We start from the raw sequence: 27,998 nt of genomic DNA on the forward strand, positions 1-27,998 counted from the left end.
GATAATATTAGAATTGATGATAATATTAGAACAAGACTTTTATTTTAAAAGCCCTCGGTAACTATTAAACAAAAACAAAAAAATGCTGGTCATCGTAGTAGTCCACCAAATCTGAAGTAGTCCACAGGATACACGGATCTGAAAGGAGAAGAAAACAAATGGGTTAGTACATTTAGGGAGCAAAAAGTGGTAAAAAATGTAATAAACACACACACATATATATATATATATATATATATATATATATATAATCGCACATTTTTTTCACAGCTGCGACTTGATGTGAGGTTACAAAGTGCTGTTCTGAAGTCATTTATTGTTTTTTGCTTATCTGTGCTAAAAAATGGTATTCAAGAGTGATATTTATTATTTTTTGCTTATGGGAGCCAAATTTATCAACCTTCTGTGATAGTATAATAAATATGTCACACATAAGCAAAACCAAAAGCAAAAAGAAAATGACTGCAGAACTCGCTTACCATAACGAGATGTCTCCCCTCCCCCAACCATTACACCTCCTACACTACAGGACTGTTCACACCTGACAGGACGGGCTCATCCATTCATGCTGCTTGTGACCAATTATACCCCCCCCCCCCCATCAGCACGGGGCCACAGAGATCCGGATCCATCTGATCAGGTGATGTTTCTGCTCAGTGAGACCATTTGTGTCTCCCATCCCTTCCTGCATGCCTGGACCTAATTAGGATCAAATGGAGCCACCGTATGGGAAATTAAGGGTCCTGTTTGGGTTGCCAGAAGGTAACCTATAGGTTGTAAATATCAATTCCATCTAACCCCTGTTCTCAGTTCTGGATATAGAAGTTGGACTAGTGATAAGAATTCTGGGCCAATGTTACCTCCTCCACCCTGTACAATGACCTCTGCACAGGTCACAGAGCATGCCCAGAAAAGGAGTCACTAGGGTCCCCTCCAGTATATTGTTTCCTATGATCATTGGGGGGGGGGATATATTACAAAATGCTGTTATAAGCAGAAAATCTCTGGTGAACATTCCCTAGAGTCAGTGCCCGGAGTGACCCCAAAAAGAAGGAAACTATAAAGGGGGGGATCATCTCCTCTCCTCTGTATTCTCTTCTGGGGTCAGGTGACCATCAAAAACTGCATCAAAACTTCATGTGCGTTTCCAACCTAATAATATTTTATACATTTCCCATAATCCATTTTTATCCCAACAGAAAATCCCAGTAAGAATTCTGAGGGAAACTTCATGTTATCCCTGAATGATAAAGGAGAATATGAAGATATGATGGAGCGCTCCTCAGGAGAAGACCTCCTTACCCCTAATGTCCATCCAGATCTATCCTATAATAATCCACCTGATCATGAGGAACCTTCTCCTGACCAACCACACATTGTTACCACAAGGACAGATCAGGAACATGGGAAAGGTTTAAATTGTGAGGAATGTGGGAAAGAGTTTACAAGAAGATCAGGTCTCATTAGACACAGAAAAAGTCATATAGGAAAGAAGCAGTATGTGTTTGGGGAACGGTGTATAACACAATCACATCTTACTGTACATGAGAGAATTCATGCAGAAGAGACGCCATATTCATGTTCAGAATGTGGGAAACTTTTTAAATGTAAATCACAGCTTGTTAGACATATGAGAATTCACACAGGGGAGAAGCCATATTCATGTTCAGAATGTGGGAAATGTTTTAAACGAAAATCACATCTTTCAGAACATGAGAGAATTCACACAGAAGTGAAGCCATATTCATGTTCAGAATGTGGGAAATGTTTTATAAGTAAGTCAGATCTTGTTATACATGAGCGAATTCACACAGGAGAGAAGCCATATTCTTGTTCAGAATGTGGTAAATGTTTTCACAGTAAATCACAGCTTGTTAAACATGAGAGAATTCACACAGGAGAGAAGCCATATTCATGTTCAGAATGTGGGAAATGTTTTATAAGTAAGTCAGATCTTGTTATACATGAGAGAATTCACACAGGAGAGAAGCCATATTCATGTTCAGAATGTGGGAAATGTTTTAAACAAACATCACATCTTTCAGAACATAAGAGAATTCACACAGGAGAGAAGCCATATTCATGTTCAGAATGTGGGAAATGTTTTAAACAAAAATCACATCTTTCAGAACATAACAGAATACACACAGGAGAGAAGCCATATTCATGTTCAGAATGTGGGAAATGTTTTATAAGTAAGTCAGATCTTGTTATACATAAGAGAATTCACACAGGAGAGAAGCCATATTCTTGTTCAGAATGTGGTAAATGTTTTGCAAGAAAATCACAGCTTGTTATCCATGAGAGAATTCACACAGGAGACTGATAGATTAAATATAAATGATAAAAATATAATAATACGGTATGTAGAATGGAAATATGAGATCTCAAGTCACAGTAAAATGTGATGTTTCTAAGTTCTGTTGTGAGAATTAACCCTCGAATAAACTTCATAATGAAACCTAAGCAGAAGCTAAAGCCAACATCATCTCTTGGTGATCAGCACCTGGGGTCATGTGACCTTTGTAGGTAAATAACGGTAATGAGAAGTAATATGTAATGCTATTGTGTATCATTTAGTAGTGACTTATAGCTCTACACTACAGTATGATTGGATGATTTCTATGGATGATAATGATTGGTGATTACTATGTATTACCTCAGCCTCATTTCCATTAGAAATATTACTGATTGTATCTCATGTGTCACTTCTGTCCTATCAGGATCAGGACTCTTCTGTGTTGTCACCAATAACCCTTAGGCCGGGGTCACACACAGGATTTTGTTCATATTGGGGGAGATTTATCATTGTTTTGCTGTGCAAAGTCTTTTTTTGTGTGGTTTTATTTTGTGCGTTTTTTTGCTGTTGTGCACTGAATTTATCAAAAAGGACTTTAACTTGTTGGACGGAGGGCGTATGGATATGCCCTTGCACTTAAGGAAGGAGGGTGTACCTGTACGCCCTCCGCATTTCCGATCACCACCGCTTGGCGGGCAGTGATCGGACCAGGATGACTGCTGATATGTATCAGCTGGCATCCCGTGGCAATGCCTAGGGGGGTCCTGAGACCTCCCCATGTCGGCAATTCCGGGCCAATGGGGTTACAGACAACTCCGACCATGCTAAAGGATAGGAACGAGGTGGCAGTGCTGCCACCTTCTCTTATCCCCTGTCATTGGTTGATCAGGCTAACGACCAATGGCAGTTGGGGGCGGGAAGGTTAAAGTTAATTTCCCCTGCTCTGCCCACCTATCGGGCAGAGCGGGGGAGAAACAAGGTAGGGGGAGACCAGACTTACCGGAGCGGCGGTGGAAGAGATCATCGGGCGGCAGCGGGGACATCAGGAGTGTGGACGGAAAGTGCGGCGGAGAAGGCTGTAGTGAAAATCGCCGGTAAGTGATCTTCACTGTGGCCTTCTAAAAGTTGCAAAACTACAACTCCCAGCATGCCCAGACAGCCAAAGGCTGTCTGGGCATGCTGGGAGTTGTAGTTTTGCAACATCTGGAGGGCCACAGTTTGGAGACCACTGTGTAGTGGTCTCCAAACTGTGGTCCTCCCAGATGTTGCTAAACTACAACTTTCAGCATGTACTGACTGTCTGGGCATGCTGGAAGTTGTAGTTTTGCTAAATCTGAAGTGGCAATGTTTGGAGACCACTATACGGTGGTCTCTAAACTGTAGCCCCCCAGATGTTGCAAAACTACAATTCCCAGCATGGCCAGACAGTCAGGGATGCTGGGCAGTGTAGTTCTGCAATATCTGGCCCTTCATATGTTGCAGAACTACAACTCCCAGCATGCCTGGACAGTCTGGGCATGCTTGGAGTTGTAGTTTTGCAACATCTGGAGGGCTACAGTTTGGAGACCACTACTTAGCAGTTTCCAAACTGTTCTTCCCCAGTTGTTGCATAACTACAACTCCTAGCATGCCCAGACTGTCCAGGCATGCTGGGAGTTGTAGTTCTGCCACATCTGAAGGGCCAGATATTGCAGAACTACACCGCCCAGCATCCCAGACTGTCTGGGCATGCTAGGAATTGTAGTTTTGCAACAGCTGTAGGCACACTGGTTGGGAAACACTGAGCTAGAGTCTGCTTCCTAACTCAGTGATTCCAACTCGTGTGCCTCCAGCTGTGGCAAAACTACAACTCCCAAAATGCACTGACAGACCGTACATGCTGGGAGTTGTAGTTCTGCAACATCTGAAGGGCCAGATATTGCAGAAACAGTTTAGGGCCACATACCGGGTATTTCCGTACTCAGGAGAAATTGTACTACAAATTTTGGGGGGCTTTTTCTCCTTTTACCCCTTATGAAAAGGAAAAGTTAGGGGCTACACCAGCATGTTAGTGTAAAAAGGAGAAAAAGACCCCTAAAATTTGTAATGCAATTTCTCCCGAGTACAGAAATACCCCATATGTGGACGCAAAGTGCTCTGCGGGCGCACAACAAGGCTCAGGAGTGAGAGCGCTATGTACATTTGAGGTCTAAATTGGTGATTTGCACAGGGTTTATTTTTATTTACACAGTTTTTTTTTATGGGAAAAGGGGGGTGATTCAAACTTTTATTAGGGAAGGGGTTAAATGACCTTTGTTAACTTTTTTTAAAAGGAGACTATAACACTGCATACACTGATCTTTTACCCTGATCCCTGCAAAGCCATAGCTTTGCATGGATCAGCGAGATAGGGCCTCGATTGCTCATGCCTGTAGCTCAGGCTTGGAGCAATCAAACGCCGATCGGACACGACAGAGAAAGGTAAGGGAGTCTCCGCTCGCGTCCTAGCTGATTTTATCGCGATGTCCCGATCAGCCCGACTGAGATGCCGGGAAGCGTTTACTTTTATTTTTAGACGCGGCGATCAACTTTGATCGCCGTGTCTAAAGGGTTAATAGCGCACGGCACAACGATCGGTGCCGCACGTTATTAGCCCAGGGTCCCGGCTATAGTTAGCAGCCGGGAACGACCTGGTGTGATGCAGGGTCACGGTGTGACCCGTTTTAACCTCTTAAGGACCCATGACATACCTGTACGTCATGAGTCCGCTCCCGATCTATAACGCGGGGCCACGCCTCTAACAAAGGCCCAGATCTAAAGTGAAAATAAAACCATGCCGGTTAGCTCAGGGAGCTATTCGGGATCGCCGCGGCTAAATCGCGGCATCCCGAACAGCTTACAAGAAAGACGGAGGATCCCTACCTGCCTCCACGCTGTCCGATCGCCGAATGACTACTCAGTGCCTGAGATCCAGGCATGAGCAGTCAAGCGGCAGAATCATCGATCAGTGGTTTCTTATGAGAAACCACTGATCAATGTAAAAGATCAGTGTGTGCAGTGTTATAGGTCCCTATGGGATAACAATGATCAGTATAAGAGATCAGTGTGTGCAGTGTTATAGTCCCCTATAGGATAATAATGACCAGTATAAGAGATCAGTGTGTGCAGTGTTATAGTCCCCTATAGGATAACAATGATCAGTATAAGAGATCAGTGTGTGCAGTGTTATAGTCCCCTATAGGAGCTATAACACTGCAAAAAAAAAGTGAATAAAGATCATTTAACCCCTTCCATAATAAAAGTTTGTATCACCCCCTTTTCCCATAAAAAAAAAAAAACACTGTGTAAATAAAAATAAACATATATGGTATCACCGCGTGCGGAAATGTCCGAATTATAAAAATATATCGTTAATTAAACCGCACGGTCAATGGCGTACGCGCCAAAAAAATTCCATCAAAAAGTCCTATCACCGCTAAAAACTTCAGATCACGGCGCAAAAAATGAGCCCTCATACCGCCCCATACGCAGAAAAATAAAGTTATAGGGGTCAAAAGATGAAAATTTTAAACGTATACATTTTCCTGCATGTAGTTATGATTTTTTCCAGAAGTGCGACAAAATCACCTATATAAGTAGGGGATCATTATAATCTTATGGACCTAAAGAATAAAGAGAAGGTGTCATGTTTACCGGAAAATGTACTGCATAGAAACGGAAGCCCCCAAAATTTACAAAATGGCGTTTTTTTTTGTCTCACAATGATTTTTTTTCCTTTTCGCTGTAGATTTTGGGGAAACATTACTGACGTCATTACAAAGTGGCACAAAAAATAAGCCATCATATGGATTTTTAGGTGCAAAATTGAAAGAGTTATGATTTTTGAAAGGTAAGGAGGAAAAAACTAAAATACAAAAACGGAAAAACCCCGTTAAACACCCTTCGTCCTGAAGGAGTTAATCAAAATTGGTGACACCCTTAAATAATGTAATGACATAGGCTAGTGCTTATCAAATCAGTAATTTTGCCTATCAGTCATATCTAATCCCATACCCCCCCCCCCCCCCCCCCATAACTTACATTTGTTCCCAATCCTTTCCCCCAAGGGGGTAAGATTCAGTTTCTCAAATTTTTCCACCTTCTTGGAGATGACTACACCAAGATATTCAAAATTTTCTGATGTTTTAAAAAATGTTTACACTACCAATCTGGTCCTCTATCTCTTCATCTAAGGGCAATAAGCATGATTTCCCCCTATTTATTTTAAAGCCAAACAACTCACAATATTCTTCCACCATTTGGACTATCAATGGTACCTTTTCTTTTGGATTGACAATGAAAAGGAGAATGTCGTCTGCATATAACATTTTTTCCCCGAAATTTCCATTAAAGGAGTTCTCCAACTGAAATCTTTTATCCCCCGCTGTGCCCGGGCTGTAAAACTTTACATGATAAACTTTCACTTACCTGCCTACGATCCCCCGTTGTTCCGATATCGCCGCCCGTGCTCCGGTTCCTGTCAGCTTCCTCTTCCTGCGGGTCGGTGACTTCACTCTGCGCTCAGCCTATCAGCGGCCGTGATGGGACATTGCTGCGACCACTGATAGGCTGAGCGCAGAGTGAAGTCACCGACCCGCAGGAAGTGGAAGAGACCGGGACCGGAGAACGGGACGGCGATATCGGAACAACGGGGGATTGTAGGCACGTAAGTGAAAGTTTATTATGTATAGTTTTACAGCCGCCACAGCGGGGGTTAAAAGTTTTAGCTTAGAGAACTCCTTTAATATTGATTCTTTCACTAGGAGCATTATACATAGTTTTTATCCACTCTGTCGAACGCTTTATTTGCATCCAATGGCAGAATGGAGCGGTAACCCCCCCCCCCTATTTGAATAGTTAGAAAGGTCCTATAAACATTACTAAATAAATTCCTACCACTTACAAACCCCTTCTGTTCCATTCCTATAACCTCCCCCATTACTCTTGCTAGTCTTAAGGCCCATATTTTTGAGAACATTTTATAATCTGTATTCAACAAAGATATCGGGCGATAAGGCTCAATTTCCGCATTATCTTTACCTTTTTTGGGGATTAAAATAATTTCAGTATACGTCATAGATGGGGACAACTTCCCCTTTACCAGAGATTCATTAATATCTTCCAGCAAATAGAATAACAATGGGTCAACAAATCTTTTATAAATTTCAAACACTAGCCCATCTGGGCCCGGGGCAGAATTTCGAGTTAAAGACTTAAGGACCTTCTGCAATTCCATCAAACTAATCTCCTCATTTAAAATTTTTTTATCCTCCTCTTTTATCTTAGGGATATCTATTCCCTCCAGATATTCTTTTATTGCTGTTATATTTCCCCTCTTTTCAGATTTATAGAATTTATGATAGTATGCCTGCGCTATTTGCCCCATCTCCATATTCCCATTCACTATTTTACATTAATTCCGGAGTCCCGCCATTTCCCGATTCCCCTTCTGATTTTTGATGATACTGGATAACCATTTATTTAGCCTACCTTCCTCTGTGAATTTCTTTTAACCACCAAAAAACATCTCATGTTGCAGGTTTTTTTTTTATTCGTTTTATTGAAAAGTGAACAACATCGGCCACAAGGCCTACAAACAGTAAACAACATAGTCATCAACAAAAGGTGCGAAGGCACTCATTGATAGACATAGATCACATTATGCGTGCGACAGGGTCAGACGCTAGAGACCCCTGGAGGCAGTTGAACCGGAAACAGACCAAGAAATAACAAGTAAACTGAACAACCGGTGACCATCTATCATTGATCTTGGGTTGCCAGTATGGCAACAGCCCAACCGAACACCACCAGCAGGACAAGAGACGTGGACAAACAAACATAAAAGGACAAACAACGGACAAGCGCTGACAAAATAGGGAAGGAATCAAAAATAAATATTAAAAAAGGGAGAATCTCAATGGAAACGGGCTCAGTGAGCACGGGGAGAAATCGTGGAGTAAGTGCATTGGGTAAGAGGCGACGAGCACCAGGCACCCCAGACAGATATGAACTTACCCTGGCATTTCCTATTCTTGTATACCATATGTGAAAAGGGGATAATCGCATTAACTAAGGCCCTCCATTGGGATAAGGTAGGTGGGTGTGGGTCCATCCATTTGAGCGCAACCGCCTTCCTTGCCAAGAACAGAGTTTCCTGCAGGAAAGTGCGGACATGATGTGGCCAGACCTCTTTGTTCAGCACCCCAAAGCGACATACTAGTGGATCAGGTGGAGGCGAGGGCTGCACCAAGGCAGCCAAAATTTGAAAAATGTCCCGCAAAAATTCATAACTTCGGGGCACGCCCAGATAAGATGACAGAAATCAGCTCTAGCGGCACCACAACGGTGGCACGCATCTGAGTCGGACTGACCCATTCTAAACAATCTGGTGGGGGTAATATGATATTGAATATTAATAGTGAACAATGATATTCAATTGAATCAACTTATTATTGGCAGCAGGAGAAACCAGCAATTGGGAAGACAAAACCTCCGCCCAGTCTTCCCCAGTAAGGGTAGAACTATACGTCTGCCAATACTGTTTAGCAGGTAATTGTGTACGTGCAATCTTGGCCTGAATGAGGTGTGTGTATAGGATGGACACCATCTCCCTAGGAACTTGAGATTTCCAAATCCCAATAAGAGGAAAGGCCGAGATAGCCCCCCCACTGGGAACTGGGCGTTTAGAGCATGTCGAAGTTGTAGATATTTAAAGAAGCAGTGCCTAGGCACAGCATAACTAGAGTGGTGCTAGTCAAAGGAACACAACACATTATCTCGATAGACATGTTCCAGGTTACAGATCCCCAAATTCTGCCAAAACAATGTATCAAGAGTGCCATCAATATGCGTAAAGCTCGGGTTGTGCCACAGCGGAATATCTGAGGGTATATCAGTGTAACCATGTACCATCATGGCAGCACGCCACACCTTAACGACCAGCTTGTGTAAGGGCAGGAATTCTCCAGAAGGAGTCACGGAGTCAAATTCGGGACAAACCTGTCAAGGGCCTGCTCGGCCTCCGGCATCACCTCCTCCACCACCCACGACCTGAGATATCTCAATTGACCAGCCAAGTAATAGAGACAAATCTGCCTCCAATTTAGGACATTGTAAGGGTATGTTCACACTTCGGAATTCCCCGCGAGCGGAATTCCGCAGTGTGAACTTAACAGTGTGAATGGGTCTCCGCGAGACCCGTTCACACTGCGGAATTTCAGCGGCAGACAATTCCGCCGCTGAAATTGTTCCACGCAAAGAAAGAACATGTTCATTCTTTGCGCGGAAGTCCGCGAGCACTGCATAGCCATCAATGGTGACAGCCGCCGGCTGCCAGTGTGAATCTCCGCTCGCTGAATTCATACCCTAATGTGGTAAGCCTAATTTTGGGCCTATTGGGACCCCAGATAAAAGGGGACAGTAGGGAACGGATAGCGTCAAAGAAGGCCTTAGGTACAGGGACAGAGGCATGCTCAAGTGCATACAGACATTTGGGGAGAATTATGAGCTTATTAAGATTAATACGACCAGTCACAGATAATGGCAGTGTGGCCCAGTTTCAAAAATTTGTCTTAACATAGGGGAGCAGATATAGTATATTCGTGGCAAGATTTTTGGCCGGGTCCCTGTCAATATATACCCCCAGATACTTAAATGCAGTGACCACCGGGAGACCACACATGACCGAGGGCCAGCTCCGATGCAGAAGCGGCATGATGGCCGACTTGGACCAATTTATGTATAAACCTGAAAAATAACCAAAGTGATCCATTACAGAAATAACATACGGTAACATATCTGAAGGGTTAGAGAGAAATAACACCATGTCATCTGCGTACAGGCCTATACGTTCCTCCCTGCCCCCCATTGACATACCACGGAAGTCCGGGTCCTGCCGTATAAGGAGGGCAAGGGGCTCCACCGCAAACAGGAGCGGGGACAGGGCGCACCCCTGCCTGCCCAGGGCGAACGGGAGAGAACAAATCCCATTCACAAGAACCTGAGCCCGGGGATGCCTATAGAGAAGAGAAACCCACCGCCGAAAAGCAGGGCCAAATCCAAACCTATGAAGGACCTCCAAAAGGTAACCCCATTCCACCGAATCAAATGCCTTGGCTGCGTCTAAAGACGCCAAGGCCCAATCCCCACCCAGGGCCCCCCCACCTGGACAGCAGTTTGCACACGCCTGATATTATCCGAAGTTGATTTGCCCGGTGTGAAACCGGTTTGATCTGGACGCATAATGGTAAGTATGGAACGATTTAATCTTTTGGCTAAAATTTTGGTAAGTATTTTATAGTCCAGATTCAATAAGGAGATTAGCCTATAAGAACCGCACACCAACGGATCCTTATCCGGTTTCAGTAGAACTACAATAGTCGCCTCATAGAGGGAATCAGGTAAAACCCTGTCCACAAAAGCCCTGTTATACATAGCCAGTAGGGGAGGGAGAAGCATCTCTGAGTACCGCAGGTAAATCTCCAACGGGAGGCCATCTGGGCCCGGAGACTTTCCCTAGGTTCAGCTTGATATAATCGCCTGTATATATGTTGGGAATAATCTTACATTTTTACAGTACCATCCATTACAGGGAATTATAATTTAGGCATATATTTGTGCTACGCTATATTAAATAGAATTTCATTGGTTCCTATAGTTGGCTACAAGCCCACAAACATTGGATCACTTACCTTTGGTGAATATGTGGACCCAGCATTTGTTTTCATTACAATAGTGAGGTGTTACCATACATACACCGGGTATTGGCAATAGGCCATGTTAGAATTCGGCAGGCTGGATGTGGATCCTCTGTGTCAGCGAGGGATTGACGTGGACCGTGTCGGTGGACCGGTTCTAGGGTTGCTACTGGTTTTCACCAGAGCCCGCCGCAAAGCGGGATGGTCTTGCTGCGGCCGTAGCAACCAAGTCGTATCCACCGCAACGGCTCAACCTCGCTGACTGCTGAGAAGGCGTGAGACAGAAGGACTAGGCAGAAGCAAGGTCAGACGTAGCAGAAGGTCGGGGCAGGCGGCAAGGTTCGTAGTCAATAGTAATAGCAGGAGGTCAGGAACACAGTAATGGTAAACACAGTAGTAGCTTTCTCTAGGCACTAAGGCAACAAGATCCGGCAAGGAAGTGCAGGGGAAGTGAGGTTATATGGACAGGGGGCAGGTGGAAGCTAATCAGGCTAATTGGGCCAGGCACCAATCATTGGTGCACTGGCCCTTCAAATCTTAGAGAGCTGGCACGCGCGCGCCCTAATGAGCGGAGCCGCACGCGCCAGGACGTTACAGCCGGGGACCGGGACAGGTGAGTGACTTGGGATGCGATTCGCGAGTGGGCGCGTCCCGCTATGCGAATCGCATCCCCCGCCGGCAGAGTCAGTGCAGCGCTCCCGGTCAGCGGGTCTGACCGGGGCGCTGCAGAGAGAGGAACGCTGCGAGCGCTCCGGGGAGGAGCAGGGACCCGGAGCGCTCGGCGTAACAGTACCCCCCCCCCTTAGGTCTCCCCTTCTTTTTGTCCGGTTGTCGCTCCACCAGGGACGAGGACTTTGGGAGCGATTGTAGAGTCTCCTTCTGGAGGACAGAGAAGTCCTGGGTATGCAGATCAACGGCAGGCAGTACAGAAGGAATGGGGAGCAGAGGGAGAAGCATGTCACAGGGCAGGGTGTCACCAGGACGGGGGCTATGAGGAGGCACGGCACAGTCCTGATAAGCCTCGGGGAGACCAGGCACAGGAGGAGAAACTGAGGCCCGACAGACGGGGCTGGGAGCAGACGTGAGGCATTTCTTGCGGCAAGCAGGACCCCAATTCTTGATCTCCCCGGTGGTCCAGTCCAGGGTGGGAGAATGAAGCTGGAGCCATGGCAGACCGAGGAGGACTTCAGAGGTGCAGTTGGGCAGGACCAAAAATTCAATTTTCTCGTGATGCAGTCCAATGTTCATAAGCAGGGCCTCTGTGCGGTAACGCACAGTGCAGTGCAACTTCACTCCGTTCACCGAAGAAATGTAGAGCGGCTTGACGAGACGGGTCACCGGGATGCAGTAGCTATCAAGCAAAGAGGCCAGAATAAAATTTCCAGAAGAACCAGAGTCCACGACGGCCACGGTTGAGAAGGAGGAGTTGGCAGAAGGAGAAATCCGCACGGGCACCGTGAGACATGGAGAAGCAGATTTCGTACCAAGAGACGCCAGACCCACGTGAGCTGGGTGCGTGCGTGCGTTTTCCAGATGTGGAGGACGAATAGGGCAATCCACCAAGAAATGTTCGGTACTAGCGCAGTACAGACAGATTTTTATCCCTACGGCGAGACCTCTCTTCAAGGGACAGGCGAGACCGATCCACTTGCATAGCCTCCTCGGCGGGAGGCACAGGGGTAGATTGCAAAGGATACCGTGAGAGAGGTGCCCAGGGACCAAGGTCTTTTTCCTGGCGGAGTTCCTGGTGTCTTTCAGAAAAACGCATGTCAATGCGGGTGGCCAAATGGATAAGTTCATGCAGGTTGGCAGGAATTTCTCGTGCGGCCAGCACATCCTTGATGTTACTGGATAGGCCTTTTTTAAAGGTCGCGCAGAGGGCCTCGTTATTCCAAGATAATACAGAGGCGAGGGTACGAAATTGGATGGCGTATTCGCCTACAGAAGAACTACCCTGGACCAGGTTTAACAAGGCAGTTTCGGCAGAAGAAGCTCGGGCTGGTTCCTCGAAGACACTGCGAACCTCAGAGAAGAAGGACTGTACAGTGGCGGTGACAGGATCATCGCAGTCCCAGAGCGGTGTGGCCCATGACAAAGCCTTCCCAGACAGGAGGCTAACCACGAAAGCCACCTTCGACCGTTCTGTAGGAAATTGGTCCAAGAACATCTCCAAATGTAGGGAACATTGTGACAGGAAACCACGGCAGAGTCTAGAGTCCCCATCAAATTTGTCCGGCAGGGACAAGCGGAGGTTAGGAGCGGCCACTAGCTGCGGAGGAGGTGCAGGAGCTGGCGGAGGAGATGGTAGCTGCTGTTGCAGCTGCTGTAGCTGCGACTGAAGTTGCTGTAACATGGTGGTCAAGTGCGACAGATGGTGACCTAGTTGGGCGATCTGTCGGGATTGCTGGGCGACCACCGTGGATATGTCAGCGATACTTGGCAGCGGCACTTCAGCGGGATCCATGGCCGGATCTACTGTTAGGATTCGGCAGGCTGGATGTGGAGGTCAGGAACACAGTAATGGTAAACACAGTAGTAGCTTTCTCTAGGCAAGGAAGTGCAGGGGAAGTGAGGTTATATGGACAGGGGGCAGGTGCAAGCTAATCAGACTAATTGGGCCAGGCACCAATCATTGGTGCACTGGCCATTTAAATCTTAGAGAGCTGCGCGCGCGCGCCCTAAGGAGCGGAGCCGCGCGCGCCAGGACGTGACAGCCGGGGACCGGGACAGGTGAGTGACTTGGGATGCGATTCGCGAGCGGGCGCGTCCCGCTATGCGAATCGCATCCCCGCCGGCCGAGTCAGTGCAGCGCTCCCGGTCAGCGGGTCTGACCGGGGCGCTGCAGAGAGAGGAACGCCGCGAGAGCTCCGGGGAGGAGCAGGGACCCGGAGCGCTCGGCGTAACAGGCCATTTATGTATCATACTCCTACCCTCACCTAGTTAGATAGGCTGATCTAGTGAGACAGTCCGTTCTCTTATTGTCTTTAACATAAGGAATTTCTAGGATCATAGGGGTAGGTTCCAGGGCGGGCCCGTCCTTTTTAGGACAGACCAACCCGCCTAGGTATAGGGGTAGCATAGGGCCTGAACCGTAGGGACACTGAGGTAGCGGCCATTCTAACACCTGGCCTGTACCACCCTAGGTCCTCCCTCCCATCCCCTCTCACTTACCTGTACTCCATCTAACCTATAGAGATAATATCTGCATCTCATCTGCCAAGTAAGTCTCCACACCTGAGAGCGGAAAAAGAGGTGCCAGAAGAGGACGGGGCCGGATGAACCAAACAAGGGAAGGAGATAGAAAGCCGGAGAAAGAGAAGAAGAGACCACTGAAGACAAAAAGGAGAGGCACAGATGACAGAGGGAAAGGGATCACAAGCATATTCCAAAGCAATATATCCAAACCCCAAAGGGCAGGGGTAAACAACCCATCCCCTAGAAAAATCCCACCCCTGGGCAGCCAAATCCCAGCCCACCAGCACTATGGCAGTGCAACAAATAGAATTGTACCCCATGGCAGCAACAATCCCCCCCCCCCCCAGAGGGAAAGGTCCATCAATTAACTGAAAAGTCCACGTCCTCTTGCGGGTAGCATTAGGAAGGAAAGTCGCGGATCACGGAGCAGGGGATGTGGAATAGAAGGGAAGGGGAACGTCCAAGTCCACACGGGGGGATATGTAGGGGCATGAGGGACCATAGGTACGGGAGAGGGCACGGGGGAGGGGAGCAAATATGTTCATAGTAGTGTGGAGTACAGCAAAGTGTCCATGGGGTCCAATCATGAGTGGACAAGGAGCTCCCCACTGTCCTTCAGGAGGTGTGGCAAGCCCCTGGGAAGAGGCAGGAACAGGGGAGAGCACCGGGTCGGGAAAGGCAAGGAAGGGGAAGGCCGTGGGAATTGGAAATAGCTGGAGGGCAACTAACTAAAGAGGGAATAGAGGCAGGGACACAGGAGAGGGGAAAGGGTACAGTAATGGAGACCTTATTGCTATTCACTGTGATCTCAGGCAGCCTCCTGGCGGAGGATCAGATCTCAGTCGTTGAAGTTAAGGAAGCGGGGCAAAAGTGGACGAGGAGGAGCTCCTGGCACCGGAGGTTTAGAGGGCACTCGGTGTGCACGTTCCACTGCATGAGCCGAAGAGAAGGACACGTCCGGAAAGAGATCCTTAATCCAGGCCTCCACGAAGGCCCCAGGGTTCTGGCCCTCCTCCTGCTCAGGTAAGCCGATCACCCGAATGTTATTCCGGCGGAGTCTGTTTTCGAGGTTGTCATTCTTCTGCCAGGCGACCTCTAGTTGTTCCTGCACCGTTCGAAGGGTGGGGGGTAATGGAGCCACGGTGTCATACACCGTGGAAATGCGGTGTTCAGTTTCCGTCACCCTGTCCCGAAGATTCTGCAGATCATGCCGCAGGAGACCAACGTCCACCCTGATCTCCTCCATCTTCCCATAAAGCGACATTCGGCAGGCCTGTATGGACATAAAAAGAGTGTTGCTCACCTCCCGAAGCGTGGGTTCAGGGTGGTCGGAGCCCACCTCAATAGAAGAGAGTTCCAGGCCCTCAGCATCTGCGGTGGAGGCCCGCGCTCTGGCCTGCCCGGCGCCATGTTGCGTTTCATCAAAGTCTCAGAGTTTTTCCACGGCTGAGCGGTCCTTGGGTTTGTTCGGGTCCACTTTAGGGGCCATAGCTCGGGTCCGGAGACGAGTTAGAGGTGTCAGGGACTCCAGGATTCAGGCGAGGATAAAGAAATTGCAGGTTCATCTCAACCTCCAAGCCACGCCTCCCCATGTTTATCCTATGTTGTGCTTTGTTTAATAAGAGATCTTTATATTGTTCCAGTACCAGAGGCAGTTTTTCCCATACTTCATTGTTTTTAACCATAGCATACTCCTTTTCAAATTTTTTTTTTGATTTTCTAATAAATCTGTCTCATCTTTTCTCATTTTTTTTTTACATTTTGCAATATTCCTATATAGAATACCCCTTAGATAAGCTTTCAGCGTGTCCCATACAATGTGCGAGCTGTACCCTTATTAATCGCCCAGAAGGATCTTATCTCTTCCTCCACCCCGTTTGTAATCTCTTCAATACTTAGCCAATGAGGGTTAATATTTAATTTCCTGGTATTTATATTGCTTCCCCCTATAAATCTTTTACAAACCATCATTGCATGATCTGATACTCCCCTCGGTTCATATGCCATACTTATAATTCTCTGCAGGGCATTATCATTCACAAGAATCAAATCTGTTCTCGATGCCGTTCTGTGTGATGCCCTATAACAAGAAAAAATATCTCTATCTGGGTATTTACATCTCCACACATCTCTCAAACCCATTTACCCACAAAATTTAGCCAACCGAGTCACCTGATTGCCTATTTGTGCCTCTTTCCGATCTCCTACCCCATCCATCACGCAATTGAATCACCCATTACATAAAGTTCTCCATAATTCTTATCCTTTATAAATTCACAATTGATATAGCACCTCCAGAGTAAATGGTGGGGGGGGGGTATACACAAACACCAAAATTACCTCCACGTCCTCCCAATTTGCGTATAGGAACACATATCTCCCCATTGGATAAACAGAGTGAACTGTAGATTTGTATTTTAAGTTTTTCATGAATTAACACTGATACTCCTGAGGAGTAGGATGACACTGTCATCATGTGGAATGAAACTCCATTTTTGCCCATTTCCTCCCTATTAAACTAAGTGACTCTCTAGTGATGCGAGTTTCAATCAAACATATTATTGCTGGTAAATAATTCCTCCCTCTATCAAAGATCGAAACCCTCTTCAACTTCTCCTTAATTCCTCTAATATTCCACACTATCATCCTACCCTCTTCTTTATCATTACCCATTAACAAGTTCTCCACTATTCTTCTCCTCTAGACTGAATTGGGCCAGGCTGAACCACCCACTCCCCTTTCCCCTCCCCTGATTAATCCGGGGAAACATTAACCCGAATTCCTCCACTTTTCACTTACCGTATATACCCGAGTAGAAGCCGACCCGAATATAAGCCGAGGCCCCTAATTTCACCCCAAAAACCCAGGAAAAGTTATTGACTCGACTATAAGCCTAGGGTGGGAAATACATCATCCCCCCTGTCATCATCCAGACCCCCGTCATCATCCAGACCCCCGTCATTAACACCCTCATCATTATCACCCTGTCATCATCACCCCTTCATCATCACCCTGTCATCATCCCCCCTTCATCATCACCCTGTCATCATCCCCCCTTCATCATCACCCTGTCATCATCATTACCCTGTCATCATCACCCTCTCATCATCACCCCCTTCATCATTACCCTGTCATCATCCCCCCGTCATCATCCCCCTGTCATCACCCCCTCCTTCATCATCACCGCCTGTCATCATTACCCCTTCATCATCCCCCCCCCCCCCTTCATCATCACCGCTTGTCAATGTCTGATTTAACAGTGGTCTTCAACCTGCGGACCTCCAGATGTTCCAAAACTATAACTCCCATCCGGGCATGCTGGGAGTTGTAGTTTAGAAACATCTGGAGGTCCGCAGGTTGAAGACCACTGCCCGGGCCTTCGTCATCATCCAGATCCCCTCCCCCCTTTAGTTTTGTACTCGGAGCTGGTCCGGGCCATCTGTGCTGCAGGGACCGTCCGGTGGGGAGGGATAGTCGTTCCGGGCTGTCCATCTTCACTGGGGGGGGCCTCTTCTCCGCGCTCGGCCCTGGAATAATGACATTGCCTTACGACGACGCACATGGACGTTCATGAGCAACGGAGGCGAGTGGAGGTGAGTACAAAACTAAAGGCCCGGGCAGTGGTCTTCAACCTGCTGACCGCCAGATGTTTCAAAACTACAACTCCCAGCATGCCCGGACAGCCGATGGCTGTCCGGGCTTGCTGGGAGTTGTAGTTATGAAACGTCTGGAGGTCCGCAGGTTGAAGACCACTGAGGGCGGAGAGTTCACTCGAGTATAAGCCAAGGGGGGTGTTATCAGCACAAAAAATTGTGCTGAAAAACTCGGCTTATACTCGAGTATATACGGTAACTCCTCCTTCCTCCCTCCCTTTACTCCCCCCTCCATTCTCCATCCATCTTCTTCAGCAGAATCAAAAAAGAACGTTTTCCCCTTAAAAGTAATCCTCATTTTGGCTGGAAATAGCAAAGAATACTGAACGTCCAAATTACGCAATTTCTAACTTTCTTTCTTCTCTAAAAGACATCCTTTTCTTCTGTGTTTCTCTGGAGAAATCTGGATACAGAAAACATTTGCTCCTTTCTGTTCTATTTTCCCTTCTCTCTAGAGATTCTCAATACCGTATCCCTGTCCCTGGAAGACAGTAATTATTTATTATCACTTTACTATAACTAGGTGGAGCTCCTGCCATCGGCTTCCCCGCAGGGACTCTCTGGGCTCTCTCCACTACAAACCATTCTCACAGATTTTCTACTCCAGTATTATCTTTTAACCCTTTACTACAGAAAGTCACCGGCTCCTCCCCTTCCTCTAGACCGATAATTCTCACATTAGATCTCCTTGATCTATCCTCCAGGTCTTCGACCCGTTCTCTCAGATATTTATTTTCCGTGATAATCCCTTCTTGTGTCTTACATATTTCTTCCATTTTATCCTTCACGTCAGGGAACCCTTTTTCTATCTGGTCCACTCTCTCTTAAATTATTCTCATATCATCTCTGATGAACATTGTATCCGTACTTAACGCGCCTACTTTCATTGACAGTTCTTCCAGTGAATTATTACTTTTCTGTACTGCAGCCATAATGGAATCCAATGTTTTGGCATTCGTTTCCAATCTCTCTCCGTCCTCCCTACTCCTGTATTACTGCAAATCTTGAACCAGTAGCTTCTATTAAAGTAGTAGTCCAGTGGTGATTCAGTGGTTTACAACTTATCCCCTATCTTAAGGATAGGGGATAAGTTGCAGATCGCGGGGGTCCGACCCCTGGGGCCCCCCGCGATCTCCTGTACGGAGCCCCGACAGCCCGCGGGAAGGGGGCGTGTCGACCTCCGCACGAAGCGGCGGCCGACACGCCCCCTCAATACAACTCTATGGCAGAGCCGAAGCGCTGCCTTCGGCAATCTCCGGCTCTGCCATTGAGATGTATTGAGGGGGCGTGTCGGCCGCCGCCTCGTGCGGGGGTCGACACCCGCTATCTCGGCGGAGAGCCGGGGCCCCGTACAGAGAGATCGCAGGGGGCCCCAGAGGTCGGACCCCCCGCGATCTCAAACTTATCCCCTATCCTTAGGATAGGGGATAAGTTTTTCACCACTGGACTACCCCTTTAAGAACTCTGTCCCTTTGTTCCTCTGAGTTCTGGTTTTTACTGTGTCCCTGGGGGACTTCAACTATTTATCCATCTTAGACGTGTTAACATTAAAGGGGTACTCCAGTGGAAAACTTTTTTTTTTTTTTTTTTAATCAACTGGTGCCAGAAAGTTAAACAGATTTGTAAATTAAGCTTAAGGTAGAAGCAGAAAGAAATCAGTCCGGCACCGCTATACTGGTATAGGTAGCGTGAGGTAGCGTGACATGGTATCCGTTCGACAGGGAGATATAGAGACCAATGAGGGTGTGCTATGCCGGGGTGCTGGTTAGAAAGGCACAAGTCGCTTGTAACATCAAAACAATGTAGAAAGAACCGCACTCACCCGTACATCGTGCACTAGTATCTTTATTCCGTGGAACATCAACGGAGAACACAAGACAGACAGTCGGCAGGTACGCCAAGGAACACGAGGTGTAGTTACAGCTGTTTCACGGGAACTCAGCCCACTTCGTCAGATTTGTAAATTACTTCTATTAAAAAATCTTAATCCTTCCAGTACTTATTAGCTGCTGAATACTACAGAGGAAATGGTTTTCTTTTTGAAACACAGAGCTGTCTGCTGACATCATGACCACAGTGCTCTCTGCTGACATCTCTGTCCATTTTAAGATCTGTCCAAAGCAGGAGAAAATCCCCATAGCAAACATATGCTGTTCTGGACAGTTCCTAAAATGGACAGAGGTGTCAGCAGAGAGCACTGTGCTCGTGATGTCAGCAGAGAGCTCTGGGTTCCAAAAAGAAAACCATTTCCTCTGTAGTATACAGACCCTAAAAAGTACTGGAAAGATTAAGATTTTTTTAATAGAAGTAATTTACAAATCTGTTTCACTTTCTGGCACCAGTTGATTTAAAAAAAGAAAAAATTTCCACGGGAGTACCCCTTTAACCCCTTAAGGACTTAGCCCTTTTTCACCTTAAGGACTCGGACGTTTTTTGCACATCTGACCACTGTCACTTTAAACATTAATAACTCTGATGCTTTTACTTATCATTCTGATTCTGAGATTGTTTTTTCGTGACATATTCTACTTTAACTTAGTGGTAAAATTTGTTGGTAACTTGCATCCTTTCTTGGTGAAAAATCCCAAAATTTTATGAAAAAAATGAAAATTTTGCATTTTTCTAACTTTGAAGCTCTCTGCTTGTAAGGAAAATGGATATTCAAAATATATTTTTTTTTGTTCACATATACAATATGTCTACTTTATGTTTGCATCATAAAATTTATGAGTTTTTACTTTTGGAAGACATCAGAGGCTTCAAAGTTTAGCAGCAATTTTCAAATTTTTCACAAAATTTTCAAACTCACTATTTTTCAGGGACCAGTTCAGGTTTGAAGTGGATTTGAATGGTCTTCATATTAGAAATACCCCATAAATGACCCCATTATAAAAACTGCACCCCCAAAAGTATTCAAAATGACATTCAGTAAGTGTATTAACCCTTTAGGTGTTTCACAGGAATAGCAGCAAAGTGAAGGAGAAAATTCAAAATCTTCATTTTTTACACTCGTATGTTCTTGTAGACCCAATTTTTGAATTTTTGCAGGGGGTAAAAAGAAAAATTTTTTACTTGTATTTGTAACCCAATTTCTCTTGAGTAAGCACATACCTCATATGTATATGTAAAGTGTTCGGCGGGCGCAGTAAAGGGCTCAGAAGGGAAGGAGCGACAAATGGTTTTTGGGGGGGCATGTCACCTTTAGGAAGCCCCTATGGTGCCAGGACAGCAAAAAAAAACACATGGCATACCATTTTGGAAACTAGACCCCTCGGGAAACGTAACAAGGGGTAAAGTGAACCTTAATACCCTACAGGTGTTTCACGACTTTTGCATATGTAAAAAAAAAATTTTTTTTTTACCTAAAATGCTTAGTTTTCCAAAATGTTTACATTTTTAAAAAGGGTAATAGCAGAAAATACCCCCCAAAATTTGAAGCCCAATTTCTCCCGATTCAGAAAAAAACCCATATGGGGGTGAAAACTGCTCTGCTGGCGCACTACAGGTCTCAGAAGAGAAGGAGTCACATTTTGCTTTTTGAAAGCAAATTTTGCTCTGGGGGCATGCCGCATTTAGGAAGCCCCTATGGTGCCAGAACAGCAAAAAAAAAACACATGGCATACCATTTTGGAAACTAGACCCCTCGGGGAACGTAACAAGGGGTAATGTGAACCTTAATACCCTACAGGTGTTTCACGACTTTTGCATATGTGAAAAAATATATATTTTTTTACCTAAAATGCTTGGTTTCCCAAAATTTTTACATTTTTAAAAAGGGTAATAGCAGAAAATACCCCCCAAAATTTGAAGCCCAATTTCTCCCGATTCAGAAAACACCCCATATGGGGGTGAAAAGTGCTCTGCTGGCGCACTACAGGTCTCAGAAGAGAAGGAGTCACATTTGGCTTTTTGAAAGCAAATTTTGCTCTGGGGGCATGCCGCATTTAGGAAGCCCCTATGGTGCCAGAACAGCAAAAAAAAACACATGGCATACCATTTTGGAAACAAGACCCCTTGGGGAACGTAACAAGGGGTAATGTGAACCTTAATACTCTACAGGTGTTTCACGACTTTTGTATATGTAAAAAAAAAAAATTTTTTTTTTACCTAAGATGCTTGTTTTCCCAAAAATTTTACATTTTTAAAAAGGGTAATAGCAGAAAATACCCCCCAAAATTTGTAACACAATTTCTCCCGATTACGGCGATACCCGATATGTGACCCTAAACTGTTGCCTTGAAATACGACAGGGCTCCAAAGTGAGAGCGCCATGCGCATTTGAGGCCTAAATTAGGGACTTGCATAGGGGTGGACATAGGGGTATTCTACGCTAGTGATTCCCAAACAGGGTGCCTCCAGCTGTTGTAAAACTCCCAGCATGCCTGGACAGTCAGTGGCTATCTGGCAATACTGGGAGTAGTTGTTTTGCAACAGTTGGAGGCTCCGTTTTGGAAACAGTGGCGTAACAGACGTTTTTCATTTTTATTGGGGAGGGGAGGGGGGTTGTATAGGGGTATGTGTATATGTAGTGTTTTTTACTTTTTATTTTATTTTGTGTTAGTGTAGTGTAGTGTTTTTATGGTACAGTGGCACGGGCGGGGGGTTCACAGTAGTTTCTCGCTGTCAGTTTGAGCTGCGGCAGAAAATTTGCCGCAGCTCAAACTTGCAGCCGGACACTTACTGTAAACCTCCGCCCATGTGAGTGTACCCTGTACGTTCACATTGGGGGGGGGGGGGAGAAACATCCAGCTGTTGCAAAACTACAACTCCAAGCATGTACGGTCTATCAGTGCATGCTGGGAGTTGTAGTTTTGCAACAGCTGGAGGCACACTGGTTGTGAAACACCGAGTTTGGTAACAAACTCCGTGTTTTGCAACCAGTGTGCCTTCAGCTGTTGCAAAAGCTACAACCCCCAGCATGTACGGACAGCGGAAGGGCATGCTGGGTCTTGTAGTTATGCAACAGCTGGAGGCATACTACTTTGGCTGGGGATGCTGGGGATTGTAGTTATGCAACAGCTGGAGACACACTGGTTTGCTACTTAACTCAGTGTGCCTTCAGCTGTTGCAAAACTACAACTCTCAGCAGTCACCGACAGCCAACGGGCATGCTGGGAGTTGTAGTTATGCAACCAGCAGATGCACCACTACAACTCCCAGCATGCACTTTAGCTGATTGTGCAAGCTGGGAGTTGTAGTTATACAACAGCTGAAGGTACACTTTTCCATAGATAAAATGAGCCTCCAGCTGTTGCAAAACTATAAGTCCCAGCATGCCCATAAGGGAATGCTGGGAGTTGTGGTGGTCTGCCTCCTGCTGTTGCATAACTACAGCTCCCAGCATGCACTTTTTGCATGCTGAGAGCTGTTGCTAAGCAACAGCAGGAGGCTGTCACTCACCTCCAACTGCTGCTCCACGCCGCCGCGCAGGTCAGTCCCTCGCCGCCGCTCCTGGGGCCCCGATCCCAACAGGGACGCCGGGGATCGGGGTCCCCAGCACCCGGGGTCTTCTTCCCGCACCCGCTCACGTCCTCCGGAAGAGGGGCGGAGCGGGTTGCGGGAGTGACACCCGCAGCAGGCGCCCTGATTGGTCGGCCGGGAAACCGTCCGCCGAATCAGGGCGATCGTGAGGTGGCACCAGTGCCACCTCACCCCTGCTGGCTATGACTGTTCGGGGCCGTCTCTGACTCAATGGAGACCCGATTGACCCGGAATCCGCCGCAGAACGCTGGACTGAATTGGCCAGCGATCTGCAGCCATCGCCGACATGGGGGGTCATCATGACCCCCCTGGGCGATATGCCCTGATGCCTGCTAAACGATTTCAGCAGGCATCGGGCACCGGCTCCGCTCCAGATGGTTGCGGGGGGCCGGTAAAGCACATGACTGTTCTCATTCGTCATGTGTCCTTAAGGACTCGGAAATGGAGACGTATGAGAACGTCATGTGTCCTTAAGGGGTTAAAATTTACTCCACCTCCACCAGACCGTCTTGGATGCACCTTCGGGACCATTTCACTGACAGATTCCCTTAAGCAAAAATCCACAAATGGGTATCTGTACTCTCTTTCCTTCCTCCCAGTGCCTATAAAAGTATAATTGCAGATGACCCCCATTAATCTCTTAACGCAATGTTCTTTTATTATATAATTGTAGACACTTACAGTTTCGTCCCCCTATTTATAGTTCCTGTGCTCGGTCATGGTTAGAATTTTAATTCCTGGAACAAAAATCAGTTATCATTAGTCCTTTTCATATTTTTTTTTTTTTTTTTACTAAAATGCTGTTTTTTCCCCCAAATTTAAAATTTTTACATGGGGTAATAGGAGAAAATGCCCCCCAAAATGTGTAACCCTATTTCTTCTTAGTATGGAAATACCCCACAAGTGAACGTCAAGTGCTCTGCAGGCGCACTACAATGCTCAGAAGAGAAGGAGTCACATTTGGCTTTTGGAAAGCAAATTTTGCTGAAATAGTTTTTGGGGGGCATGTCGTATTTAGGAAGCCCCTATTGTGCCAGAACAGAAAAAAAAAAAACTACATGGCATACTATTTTGGAAAATAGACCCCTCAAGGAAAGTGTAGTGTCACCTCTCCAGTCATCACCAGACTCCTCCATTACTGTATAATGTCCCAGCACTGTCACCTCTCCAGTCATCACCAGACTCCTCCATTACTGTATAAGGTCCCAGCAGTGTCACCTCTCTAATCATCACCAGACCCCTCCATTACTATATAATGTCCCAGCAGTGTCACCTCTCCAGTCATCACCAGACCCCTCCATTACTGTATAATGTCCCAGCACTGTCACCTCTCCAGTCATCACCAGACTCCTCCATTACTGTATAATGTCCCAGCAGTGTCACCTCTCCAGTCATCACCAGACCCCTCCATTACTGTATAATGTCCCAGCAGTGTCACCTCTCTAATCATCACCAGACCCCTCCATTACTGTATAATGTCCCAGCAGTGTCACCTCTCTAATCATCACCAGACCTCTCCATTACTGTATAATGTCCCAGCAGTGTCACCTCTCCAGTCATCACCAGACCCCTCCATTACTGTATAATGTCCCAGCAGTGTCACCTCTCCAGTCATCACCAGACCTCTCCATTACTGTATAATGTCCCAGCAGGGTCACCTCTCCAGTCATCACCAGACCCCTCCATTACTGTATAATGTCCCAGCAGTGTCACCTCTCCAGTCATCAGACCCCTCATTACTGTATAATGTCCCAGCAGTGTCACCTCTCCAGTCATCACCAGACCCCTCCATTACTGTATAATGTCCCAGCAGTGTCAACTCTCTAATCATCACCAGACCCCTCCATTACTGTATAATGTCCCAGCAGTGTCACCTCTCCAGTCATCACCAGACCCCTCCATTACTGTATAATGTCCCAGCAGTGTCACCTCTCCAGTCATCACCAGACCCCTCCATTACTGTATAATGTCCCAGCAGTGTCACCTCTCCAGTCATCACCAGACCCCTCCATTACTGTATAATGTCCCAGCAGGGTCACCTCTCCAATCATCACCAGACCCCTCCATTACTGTATAATGTCCAAGCAGTGTCACCTCTCCAGTCATCACCAGACCCCTCCATTACTATATAATGTCCCAGCAGTGTCACCTCTCCAGTCATCACCAGACCCCTCCATTACTGTATAATGTCCCAGCAGTGTCACCTCTCCAGTCATCACCAGACCCCTCCATTACTGGATAATGTCCCAGCAGTGTCACCTCTCCAGTCATCACCAGACCCCTCCATTACTGTAAAATGTCTCAGCAGGGTCACCTCTCCAGTCATCACCAGACCCCTCCATTACTGTATAATGTCCCAGCAGGGTCACCTCTCTAGTCATCACCAGACCCCTCCATTACTGTATAATGTCCCAGCAGTGTCACCTCTCCAGTCATCACCAGACCCCTCCATTACTGGATAATGTCCCAGCAGTGTCACCTCTCCAGTCATCACCAGACCCCTCCATTACTGTATAATGTCCCAGCAGTGTCACCTCTCCAGTAATCACCTGACCCCTCCATTACTGTATAATGTCCCAGCAGGGTCACCTCTCCAGTCATCACCAGACCCCTCCATTACTGTATAATATCCCAGCAGGGTCACCTCTCCAATCATCACCAGACCCCTCCATTACTGTATAATGTCCCAGCAGTGTCACCTCTCCAGTCATCACCACACCCCTCCATTACTGTATAATGTCCCAGCAGTGTCACCTCTCTAATCATCACCAGACCCCTCCATTACTGTATAATGTCCCAGCAGTGTCACCTCTCTAATCATCACCAGACCCCTCCATTACTATATAATGTCCCAGCAGTGTCACCTCTCCAGTCATCACCAGACCCCTCCATTACTATATAATGTCCCAGCAGGGTCACCCCTCCAGTCATCACCAGACCCCTCCATTACTGTATAATGTCCCAGCAGGGTCACCTCTCTAGTCATCACCAGACCCCTCCATTACTGTATAATGTCCCAGCAGTGTCACCTCTCCAGTCATCACCAGACCCCTCCATTACTGTATAATGTCCCAGCAGTGTCACCACTCCAGTCATCACCAGACCCCTCCATTACTGTATAATGTCCCAGCAGTGTCACCTCTCCAGTCATCACCAGACCCCTCCATTACTGTATAATGTCCCAGCAGTGTCACCTCTCTAATCATCACCAGACCCCTCTATTACTATATAATGTCCCAGCAGTGTCACCTCTCCAGTCATCACCAGACCCCTCCATTACTGTATAATGTCCCAGCAGGGTCACCTCTCTAGTCATCACAAGACCCCTCCATTACTGTATAATGTCCCAGCAGTGTCACCTCTCCAGTCATCACCAGACCCCTCCATTACTGTATAATGTCCCAGCAGTGTCACCACTCCAGTCATCACCAGACCCCTCCATTACTGTATAATGTCCCAGCAGTGTCACCTCTCCAGTCATCACCAGACCCCTCCATTACTGTATAATGTCCCAGCAGTGTCACCTCTCCAGTCATCACCAGACCCCTGCATTACTGTATAATATCCCAGCAGTGTCACCTCTCCAGTCATCACCAGACCCCTCCATTACTGTATAATGTCCCAGCAGTGTCACCTCTCCAGTCATCACCAGACCCCTCCATTACTGTATAATGTCCCAGCAGTGTCACCTCTCTAATCATCACCAGACCCCTCTATTACTATATAATGTCCCAGCAGTGTCACCTCTCCAGTCATCACCAGACCCCTCCATTACTGTATAATGTCCCAGCAGGGTCACCTCTCTAGTCATCACCAGACCCCTCCATTACTGTATAATGTCCCAGCAGTGTCACCTCTCCAGTCATCACCAGACCCCTCCATTACTGTATAATGTCCTACTAGGGTCACCTCTCCAGTCATCACCAGACCCCTCCATTACTGTATAATATCCCAGCAGTGTCACCTCTCCAGTCATCACCAGACCCCTCCATTACTGTATAATGTCCCAGCAGTGTCACCTCTCCAGTCATCACCAGACCCCTCCATTACTGTATAATGTCCCAGCAGTGTCACCTCTCTAATCATCACCAGACCCCTCTATTACTATATAATGTCCCAGCAGTGTCACCTCTCCAGTCATCACCAGACCCCTCCATTACTGTATAATGTCCCAGCAGGGTCACCTCTCTAGTCATCACCAGACCCCTCCATTACTGTATAATGTCCCAGCATTCCCACCTCTCCAGTCATCACCAGACCCCTCCCTTACTATATAATGTCCCAGCAGTGTCACCTCACCTCTCCGGTCAGCAGGTGGAGGATCTCCAAGGTGAAGTGTAATATTCTCTTAGTCATCTCATTCCTGTCCTTGTCCATCCTTGGGGGATCATTCAGGAGAAGAGGAGAAGCCTGAATCATAGAACCAGCGACACAATGTAACAAACCTCCTCCTCATGTAGTATTTTTACTGGGGTGACACACTGTAACAAACCTCCTCCTTATGTAATATCCTTACTACTGGGGTGACACACTGTAACAAACCTCCTCCTTATGTAATATCCTTACTACTGGGATGACACACTGTAACAAACTTCCTCCTCATGTAATCTCCTTACTGCTGGGGTGACACACTGTAACAAACCTCCTCCTCATGTA

At 46.7% G+C, this 27,998-nt stretch overlaps 2 protein-coding genes and 1 long non-coding RNA gene across 3 annotated transcripts in view; 1 reads left to right on the forward strand and 2 right to left on the reverse strand.

Moving 5' to 3' along the window:
* The window catches only part of LOC130285919 (zinc finger protein 501-like), a 38,749-nt gene extending 36,277 nt beyond the window's left edge, over positions 1-2,472 (forward strand). The window contains exon 5 of the mRNA XM_056537229.1: positions 1,200-2,472. Within this exon, the coding sequence (XP_056393204.1) occupies positions 1,200-2,326 (1,127 nt within the window). The 3' untranslated portion in view covers positions 2,327-2,472. The remainder of the gene's footprint in view (positions 1-1,199) is intronic.
* Positions 1-27,755, reverse strand: LOC130290426 (uncharacterized). Its single transcript, XR_008847608.1, has 3 exons — positions 27,642-27,755; positions 24,024-24,079; positions 1-138 (listed from the first exon to the last, which is right to left on the reverse strand). It is a non-coding gene; the product is annotated as an uncharacterized LOC130290426 (long non-coding RNA).
* The window catches only part of LOC130306231 (uncharacterized), an 870,792-nt gene that overhangs the window by 116,606 nt on the left and 726,188 nt on the right, over positions 1-27,998 (reverse strand). The gene's annotated exons all lie outside the window — the stretch shown is intronic.

The sequence above is a fragment of the Hyla sarda genome, chromosome 1 (assembly GCF_029499605.1).
Source record: "Hyla sarda isolate aHylSar1 chromosome 1, aHylSar1.hap1, whole genome shotgun sequence".
Lineage (NCBI taxonomy): Eukaryota > Metazoa > Chordata > Amphibia > Anura > Hylidae > Hyla > Hyla sarda.